The sequence below is a fragment of the Dipodomys ordii genome, unplaced genomic scaffold (genome assembly GCF_000151885.1).
Source record: "Dipodomys ordii isolate 6190 unplaced genomic scaffold, Dord_2.0 Scaffold168, whole genome shotgun sequence".
Lineage (NCBI taxonomy): Eukaryota > Metazoa > Chordata > Mammalia > Rodentia > Heteromyidae > Dipodomys > Dipodomys ordii.
Window position 1 is genome coordinate 2,555,497 of NW_012267384.1, and position 10,585 is coordinate 2,566,081.

A 10,585-nucleotide genomic window follows, 5' to 3' on the forward strand; every position below is an offset into this window, starting at 1 on the left:
AAAAAAAGAACCTCGGGGAAGGGAGAGAGGGAGGGGATGGTAGGGGGAAAACAATGGAGGGGGTAACAATGTTCAAGAGGAAGTGTACTCATTACCTCACTCATGTAACTATAACCCTCTGTATAGTATCTTTACAATAAAAAAAAGAATGTGTCTGTGTTCTATGTGAAAACATTAAAGGAGCCCTTTAAAACAGTATTAAAACAGTATAAAAAGAATTCTTGATTTATGTTCTATTAACAGATAGGTAATGAAGGTTTAGCAGCTGACCTAACTGATGATCCTGATACTGAGGAAGCATTGAAGGAATTTGATTTTTTAGTGACTGCTGAAGACGGTGAAGGAGCTGGAGAAGCACGGAGTTCAGGAGATGGCACAGAATGGGGTAAGGTGATTTAAAAGAAATTGGGGGTGGGAGGAAATCAAAATTTTCAAGATGGATTGTTTTTTTTTCATTTTATTTATTTATTTTTTTATTGTGAAAATACTATACAGAAGGGAAGATGGATTGTTATTAAACATTGTTTATGGATGTATGTATTTGAATGTATGGTGACAGGTAAAATGAGAGCAAGGAAAGGGACATTTGAATAAATTACAAGTTATTTTATGTTAGTTTACTTAGATTTGGCAACTAACTTGATCAATATTGCTTTTGATTTTTGAAATTCATCTTGATTTAATGTGGAAATATTCAGTTAATATAAAAATTCTTTCCCTTTAGCACTTTTCTTCTAGCATCACTCATTTTTAAACATTCCTGTTATTTAATTTGGTAATCTAGGCTTCAAGAGGATTTTAATTCTTAGGAAACAGACACATTATCTGATTTATTGCTACTGATACTGACAGCCCCATATTAAGCATAATTTAATGTTAATTAAATGTTTTTACATATAATATTCAATGTAGCAATGGTAGGGACCATGTTTTCAAAGTAGTACATACTCCTTATTATCTGGAGACATTATATAATCGAAAGCCTCATGAAAGAGACAAACAGTTTCATCTGTACTGAGTTTAAATCCTCACCAGAAGCCAGGCATTGGTGGTTTATGCCTGCATAAACTGTCTTAGGAGACTGAAACAGTTATGATTTGTGGCCAGCCTGGGCAGAAAAATCCACTAGACTTCATCCCCAATTAGTCAGTAGTTTGCAAGTGGAGATGTGATTCAAGTGGAAAAGCACAAGTTGTGAGCAAGAATACCAAACAAGAGCCTGCAGCCCAGAGTTCCAGCCCCAAATGGACACCAAAAAAGAAAGAAAAGCAGTACAAAATACAATAAAAGCATAAAAATATTGTAGGATAATAGCTGATGTCTAGTTTTTATTGATAAGTTTTAATTGATGTTCATTCAGTTGTCACTTAATATCAACATTTTACATAATCGAACAGAAGAAATCAGCTTTATTGGAGTTTTACAGGCTTTGTTAGTACATAAAAGTTTAAAGTGTGTGTGTCTGTCCGCGTGTGCGTGCGTGCATGCGTGTGTATGCGCGCGTGTGCACACCTATATCCTGGGGCTTGATCTCTGGATGCTGACCTTGAGCTTTTGTGCTCAGGGTTATTGCTCTACCTCTTGAGCCACAGCAGCACTTTTAGCTTTTGGGAAGTTAATTGGAGATAAGAATTTCATAGACTTTACTGCCTGACTGGCTTCAAACTTGGACCCTCAACTCTTCAGCCGGCTGAGTAGCTAGGATTACAGGTGTGAGCCATCAGTACTTGGCTTATTTAATTACCTTTAAGAAGATATATTACTAGATTTTTTAAAAAAGTACTTTGATGATGAGAAACATTCTTAGGTTAAAAAAATGTTATACGTTGACACTGAATATTGCTAATAGCAAGTGACAAACACACATATACACACACACACGTGTGTGTGTGTGTCTGTGTGTGTGTGTGCATGGACTTTTTATTTTAAAACGAATCTGTTTCTCCAAAGATTTGGATTTTATTAGCAGTATTGTCATTGTTTATAATAATTTGAAAGCCTCATTTTTTAAATTTTCACTTATCTTTAGAAATAAGCACATTTTTTAGAGACATATTAATTCAAAGCCTTAACTATACAGTAATTTCTAGATTTAATGGATTTTTGTACTGTTTTGAAAATGGGGCTGGGAAGGTGGCTCAGTGGTAGAGTGCTTGCCTTGCATGCATGAGGCTGTGAGTTTGGTTCCTCAGCACCACATAATCAGAAAAAGCCAGAAGTGCTGTGGCTCAAGTGGTAGAGTGCTAGCCTTAAGCTGAAGAGCTGAGGAACAGTGCTCAGGCCCAGAGTTCAGGCCCCACAACCGACAAAAAAAAAGAAAAAGAAAAGAAAATGACTATATGTTTTATTATTGCTCAGAAGAAACGGTAAGATTTTTAATATTATTTTAATTTCTGTATGCAGCCCATTAAATGTTGAAAATCTTTTTTTAATAATTCAGAAATATATTTGTCTTGAATATTATATAATTATAGAAGTATATATTTACATATATTAAAGTTTATTGAGGATCTGTTTTGCTAAATCTTGTTATGCATCCATCCCTAAAGTTGCTAGACCTTTAATTCTTAATCAGAAGGATAAGCAAAGGTTTCAGGAAGTTAATCAGAATGAAATGGCATTATTTCTTTAATAGTAAAATATCAGTATGTATAGCTAATTGATCATCTTACTATAAATCACTTTTAAGAGAGGACTTAGTGAATAGCAGCCATTTCCTTTTTATTCTCAACATTTCTCCTTAAGTAAATGGAGATTACTAACAAGGCTGCTTACTTTCAGATGACACCAGAAACTTTGATCAATTTAAGTTTTGATGGAGAAAAGTCCAAAATGGTTCAAGTAGTTTCTTTACATAAGGAAAAAAATGTCTAGATATCTATATAATATGTTGTAGATTCATCATTTTTGTTCAACAAGTATTTTGTTAGTTTTTCTGAAGACAACAAATGTATAAACATCTTTTTTAATTTTTCTTTAATTTGATGGTTTTTTTTTTTAGCATAAATGAGCAAATTTTCAAATTCAAATTAAGTCTTTTAGCTGGGCACAGCTGGCTTACAATTGCTACTAAGGAGGCTGAGGATTATGGTTTGAAACTATCCTGGGCAGGAAAGTTCCTGAGACTCTTATCTCCAATTTAGCTCCAAAGTATGTCTATTGTGGCTTAAGTAGTAGAGCACTAGTCTTGAACAAAATACCTCAGGGACAGCGCCCAGGCCCTGAGTTCAAGCCCCAGGACTGGCACCAAAAAAAAGTCTTTATCCTAACATAACACAGTATTAACCCATAGTTATATAATTTACATAATATTTTATATATTAGCATCTTTTTAGTTTTCTCTAATTTTAAATTCTTTTGTCTTCTGAAAGCTTGTTTCTTTATTATCTATATTAGAGAGATGATATTAGATAGAGTTGAATATTAGTAATTATATGTTCTCATATCCAAATTTTAGTTGGCATCTTCCCTTTCCCCCCCTCATGGAGACTAGCCATTTTAAGGATATTTAATTTCTCCTACTCTGTGAGAGTATGATGTCTGAATGTTTGTAGTACTACAAAATAAAATTAGTACCTGAGTGGGGATTTGTTTAATATTTGTATGAAATAAAATTAGTTATAAATTATGCTACACTAGGAATTGTATAATTCTTCTGCTTTGGTAATCAGAATTACAATGATAGAATTTTATATTTTTGTGGTTTTGATTATTAGGCGTCAACATTTTTTGTGTGTGCATGTTTGTTTTAGACAAGAGTTCCCATGATTGATTCAACTTCATTTCTTGGTATTCCCCTCCCCCTAGATTTTTTAAAACAAGATTAATATGTAGAAGATTATGCTGCTTCTTCCCTTTTGCTCTTATCTATTTCTTATAAGCAATATCAAATCAGCTGTAACTTACCAGGCAAGTTTCAGGATATTGTTTGTGCATATACTCATCCACCAACCTGTTCTTTGCACTGCCTTAGTTGACCTTTGTTTTCTAGATTTGAGATTATCTTGCAAATATTTGTTTTTTTCTTAAGCTTATCTTTTTTTCACTTTTGCTTTTTTCACTTCACTCACTTTTGCTAATGTTCTTGCAGCTATTCACAGCTTCATTCTCACTAAAAGTTCTTGTAGACTACAGTTTGGCTATCTTAGTTAAACGTTTCTAATTTTCTTACAAAATTTTGTACCATGTAAATGAGGTTTTTGGTCTCATATAAACATTTCCTCAAAATGTTTCAATTTGATTTACTTCAAGTTGACAGTAAGGATTGTTAGCTTTGTTTAAGATGTTCATGAGCTATTCAAGTGGCTCAGTATCTAATGTCAGCACTCTGAAAGCTGACAGGAGGATTTTTCAGAGCCAGCGTCTGGCTTCAGTGAGAATTCTGTCTACAAAAAAACAACACATATGTACATAAATTATATAGTACACAGGTTTTAGATTACATTTAGATTTACATTTACATGTAAATAAGTCTATTTAAATTAGTGTAAAAGTTTTAGCTTTTCACATTGACTACTAATCATCATAGATGTATTAAGAGAAAAGTCTTAATTGTAGGAGACTCGAAGGCTAGTAAATACGTGAATCTGAGTGATGTTTAAATATGAAAGCATTTTATGTTTGCTACATAATAGCAGTCTATAAGAAAAAAGGACTTTTAAAATACAAGCTTTATTCTTTAAGTCTAGAAGGTAGAGGGGAATTAGAATATACTGAATTATCAAAAATTTACTGATAACAAAAATTTTATACATTTCCACAGAAACAGCCTCGGTGTTTTGGATTAATTTTTATAGCAGAGTTATTTAAACTCCTAGGTGTTAATCTCTGAGTGTTAAACTTCTTTAATAATATGGCTGCTTTAGAAATTCAGATGATGTAAAACCCTCAATACTTTACTTACAACAAAAAATAAGCTGTTTGTGAAAAATCTTTTTAATGTTTTCCTCTAGTTTCCTATGAATAATTTTTCAAGTACAAGTATTTACTTAGTATCATAGAGTTACTCATCTAAAATAGTTGGTGTCGTTTTTTAGCCGAGGTGTAGTAGTACGTTTCTAATTTTCCATGCTTATCACTGCTTATCTTACCCTGAAAAAAAAAAATCAATTCTAAGAAAATTCTTCAATGGAATTTGAGTTTTGTTTTGCTTTGTTTTTTGCTAATCTTAGTTGTAGACCAATGGAAGAAGGTAATAAGATGTTGAATTATTTGGGTAGAGTGGGGTCAAAGGTAGGATTTTTTGAATGCTTTGTGTTAATTACTTGAGACATATTTTGGAACTATGTGTGTGTAGTATATCCAACTAGAATGCTTCTCCATTAGTACAGTTACTGTGTGCATGCCAAACTAGTGTGACAGAAGGTGCATGACCTACTTTCATCAATGAAATGGCACTGACCTTTCCAGCTTGCACTTTTATGATTAATTCGCATGTAATTCATTCATTTGCTTATACGATGCTGGCTGAATAATTTTATTAACATTTTTATAAAGATGCAGTGATCTATTTTTTAGATTTCTGTCAGTCCATTGAAATAATAGCCTTCAAAATTTTAATATATAAAATGAAGCATATTTAACTGTTGTTTAGATATTTACAAAATGAGCATTTAGTTTAAGTTGTAAGTACCAAAACTGAGACTGCACCTTTAAAGTATTTTGAGTACATGCTATTGAAACATTTTTGTTATATAAAGCTATAACAGTTTACTGCCCACAGCTTGCATTGCCAACTGCTGATTTGTTTTCTTTTAATAATATGCTGCATGTAGATAAAGATGACCTGTCCCCAACTGCTGAGGTTTGGGATGTAGACCAGGGACTAATAAGTAAACTGAAGGAACAGTACAAGAAGGAACGAAAGGGGAAGAAAGGGGTGAAGAGTAAGTTCAGATTCTGACTATTATACTTTTTGTATGTCAATATTGACAAAATAATTCTTCAGCTCTGTTTGTTGTTGTTGTTGTTGTTGTTTCAAAAAGGGGGCAACTAACTTTAAACTTTGTCTGTTGTATTATTGAAACTTGGTCAAAATTCAAGATGTGTTAATTCAAGTAAAAATAACTTTAGGATAAGGGCGAAGGAAACTCATAAAGATAGAGTTTTTTTAAATTTTAAAAAGTTTGCCAAATTATAAGAATATTGGCTTTGGAATTTATGGAAGATGATTCAAAAGGGAAAAATGATAAATTAATCTATAATGTGTGCACTATAAAAGCTATATCTAGATTACACTCATCCAGATTCCATTTCTTAATTTACAATCCTTAAAATAAGTAGGAAAGTTTTAATTATAATTTCTGTTTATGACCACAGATAACACCCACTCATGAGTAGGGTTTTCTTGACTATTGTAGAAAGGAAAAGCCATGGGAGGAGGGGGCGGGGCAGGGAACTGATTAGTGATGATAGTTAAGATTATCTAGCCAATAGCTAGAAATAGTTGGGTACCTGGGTATGTTTCTCACTATGTCATAATTTGACTACTGTACTATAGCAGTATTAAGTGCTGCTTTTACAGAGCAAAGAAGTGATTCATCTCCTTTTTGTGAATCAAATTCAAAGCACCCACATGAAAAACGTCTTCAGACACACGGTAAACAGAGAAACCTTGTAGCCTCTCTCTCTTTTCCCTTCCTCCCTCATTCCCTCCCTCCCTTCCTTCCTTCCTTTTTCCTGGAACTAGAGCTCTAGCTTGTCAAGGCTGCTGTGCTACCCATATGTATGAGTTATACCTCTACTTCTGGGAAATCTTAACTTTGAGCTAGCTGTTGACTCTTATTAGCATAACCTTTTCTTTTTACTATATCGATGAGAAAATAGTGCATGATGAAAGCAAAAACTTTGTAGGCATTGTTTCATATTCCTTTCTCTGATGACAAATATATTCGTTTGTAAAATGGTAGGTGGGTTTAATGTAGAAGCTCAGGGACAGTTTCCAGGTTCTGAATTCAAGCCCCAGGACTGGCCCCCTCCCCCAAAAAAGGTTTTTTTTGAGTACTTTATTTATTACTGTAGAGGTATAAGTGGGGTTTTGAGCATTTTGCCTGTTACACATATTTTCTTTTATGCTAATTTATGTTACTGCATGTGAATAAAAGGATATCTTATTCTTTAATGAGTTTCATAGTATATTATGATTTGCTTATTATATTTAGAAATAATAATTTATTACCATGCTGATATGTTCAGTTTTAACATCACTTACCTATAGTGTATGCATGTTGTATATGAAAGTACTATTGCATGATTGAATTAGCATAGCAAAAAGGTATTTGATTTTTAGGATTAAGGTTTTTTGAGAAGTGAGGTAGTTCATCCTAATATTGGACTACTTTATCTGTTTTATTTATATGTTATCATATGCTCCCTTAATCTGTGAAAGATTTCTTTTTTTTCTTTTTTTTTCTGTCTTTTCTTTTTTGGTACTGGGGATCAAACCCAGGACGTTGCGCTTGCTAGGCAAGCGCTTTGCCACTGAGCTACATCCCAGCCCACTGTGAAAGATTTCTTTAGAAAATATTAATTGATGTTGCTTCTAACTTAAAATAGAAGTGTTATATTCAATTTTTAGATAAGGGACCTAGATCCTTTTGAAGCTTAGAAATAAAGTAATACCAGACACCAGTGGTTTAGGCCTAAAATCCTAGCCATTCAGGAGGCTGGGATCTGATGATTGGTTTGAAGCCAACATAGACAAATCCAAGACTCTTATCTCTAATTAGCCAGGAAAATATTGAACTGGAAATGATGTTCAAATGGCAGACCACATCCATGATCAAAAAAAGTCAACTGAACGGGGCACTAGTGGCTCATGCCTGTAATCCTAGCTACTCAGGAGGCTGAGATCTGAGGATAGTGATTCAAAGCCAGCCTGGGCTGAAAGTCTGTGAGACTCTTATCTCTAATTAACCACTAGAAAATGGTGTTGTGGCTCAAGTGGTAGAGCACTTGCCTTGAGCTGAAGAGCTTAGGGACTGCGCCCAGGCCCAGAATTTAAGCCCCACAACAGTCAGGGGGAAAAAATAAAAGCCAACTGAGAGCGCACAAGTCTCTGAATTCAAGCCACAGTACTGTAACAAAAAAGGATAGGGGGTAGATAATAAATACACCCAAGGTATTTTTTTTTTCAGTTACAAGTTTAAAACTTTAAGAACATGTTTAAGAAATACTTGAGTTGAACTGCAATTAATTTAAATCTTCATATATTGTTTTTTCAGTAGTGCTATATACAACAGTTTTAAATTTGTGCCATTTTAGCATACCATAAAAAAACAAAATTTTAAGCTAATTACCATTCTGATTATTTTTTCAGCTCTTTCAAACCACGCTACCCGTGAAACAATATTTAGATCACATAATATGTGAAATGAGTGAAAGGGAATGTGATTAAATCAGGATCTGTGGTCTCTTTGCTCTCAGATCTCAATAATACCTTATTTAGATGTGTTTTATTTTTCACTCTCCTTTAATTTTGGTTTTACATCTTCTTAAAAATTAACTTTGTCCAAAATTACTAAAAATTACATAGGTTTGGGGCTGGGAAGGTGGCTCGGTGGTAGAGCGCTTGCCTTGCATGCCTGAGGCCCTGGGTTCTATTCCTCAGCACCCCATAAGCAAAAAGAAAAAAGCCGGAAGTGGCGCTGTGGCTCAAGCTCTAGCCTTGAGCTGAAGAGCTGTGGGACAGCGCCCAGGCCCAGAGTTCAGGCCCCACGACCAGACCCAAAAAAACAAAACCAAAAAAATTACATAGGTTTGTTTCTCAGAAAGTATAAGAACACAAGTAGGAATATAAATATTGAAGTAAAATTCTCCTTTTTTTTCTTACTACTTGGAAATTAACTATCTAGTATTTAACATATCCATTCATCTTTTCATAAAGTTTTGGAAAAAACTGCATAAACTTTTTTGTGTTTTCAACAATATATTATTTAAATTCATTGTTTTTTTTAATGTTTCTAAAGTCTGAATTTTTGCTAGTCAGATAATACTTCATTTTGTAGATATAACGTAGCCTCCATCAGTTAAACTTTTTTTTGGGGGGGGGTGTCTGGTCGTGGGGCCTGCACTCTGGGCCTGGGCACTGTCCCTCAGCTCTTCAGCTCAAGGCTAGCACTCTACCACTTGAGCCACAGCGCCACTTCCGGCTTTTTTCTTTTTGCTTATGTGGTGCTGAGGAATCGAACCCAGGGCCTCATGCATGCAAGGCAAGCGCTCTACCACTGAGCCACCTTCCCAGCCCCTTTTTGTTGGTTGTGGGACTTGAACCCTGGGCCTGTGAGGTGTCCCTGCGCTCTTAGCACAAGGCAAGTGCTCTTCCGCTTGAGCCACAGAACCACTTCTGATTTTCTAGTGGTTAATTGGAGATAAGAGTCGCACGGACTTTTCTGCGTGGGCTGGCTTTGAACCATGATCCTCAGATCTCAGCCTCCTCAGTAGCTAGGATTATAGGCATGAACCACTGGTGCCCGGCTTCCGGGCTGGCTTTGAACCCCGGCATGATCCTCATCTCTCAGCCTCTTGAGTAGCTAGGATTGCAGGAGTGAGCCACTGGTGCTGGGCTGTGTAGCTGTCTTCAAATAGTTTTAAAATAGGAACCAGAAGACTGGGTTGTAGTGACTTCAGTGATAGAGTGCATGCCTCACATGTGAGGCCCTGAATTTGATCTCGTAACATATGTAAAGAAAGTTAAAATAGGAAGGAAGAATTTCCCATTGTAGTAGTTGTAATCATTTTTTCTCTTTCTACAGACCCTCTGGTGATGTTCTTGAGACATTCAATTTTTTAGAAAATGCTGATGACAGTGATGAAGAAGAGGAAAATGACATGATTGAAGGCATCCCAGAAGGAAAAGATAAACATCGAATGAATAAACACAAAGTAAGTAATTTATTTTTTACATTCTTTTTAATCATTTTTAACAGGTCACTTGAAGGTATAGAAGAAATTATTTGTAACATTATTCACTAATTGGGCAAAAAGTTCTTTTTGTTTTTGTTTTGTTGGTCGTGGGGCCTGAACTCTGGGTCTGAGTACTGTCCCTCAGCTCTTCAGCTCAAGGCTAGTGCTCTACCACAGAGCCACTTCCGGCCCTTTCTGCTTATAAGGGCCTGAGGACTCCAGCCCAGGGCCTAATGCATGCAAGGCAAGCACTCTACCACTAATTTTTTCTGCCCAGGAATGGCCTCAGACTGCAGTCTTCCTACCTATGCCTTCTAGATAGCTAGTATTAATAGGTGTGCACCATCATACTGGCTTATATGTTGAGATGGTGTAACTTTTTGCATGAGATGGCCTCAAAATGCATTCATTTCACCTCCTGAGTAACTGGGATTAGAGGCCTGAGCCACCATTCATGCTTGACCTAAATTGTTAACTCTTAATAACATTTCAGCCATTAGTACCATGTTGCTTAGCTCACATCATACAAATGGTCTTGGTGCTATACTATTGAACCTCGTTTTCCATGTGAATTACACATTAAATCTAAACTTTTGATCCAAGGACTTAAAAATGAATGTGTCTAATGGGACTACCTTAAAATAAAAAGCTTCTGCACAGCTAAATCTATCGCAACCAAGCT

The 10,585-nt window shown here is 35.2% G+C and overlaps 1 protein-coding gene across 1 annotated transcript in view; it reads left to right on the forward strand.

The window, feature by feature from the left end:
- The window catches only part of Strn3 (striatin, calmodulin binding protein 3), a 69,068-nt gene that overhangs the window by 25,552 nt on the left and 32,931 nt on the right, over positions 1–10,585 (forward strand). Inside the window, exons 6-7 of the mRNA XM_013033446.1 lie at positions 244–385; positions 5,775–5,885. Coding sequence (XP_012888900.1) covers positions 244–385; positions 5,775–5,885 — 253 coding nt within the window. The remainder of the gene's footprint in view (positions 1–243; positions 386–5,774; positions 5,886–10,585) is intronic.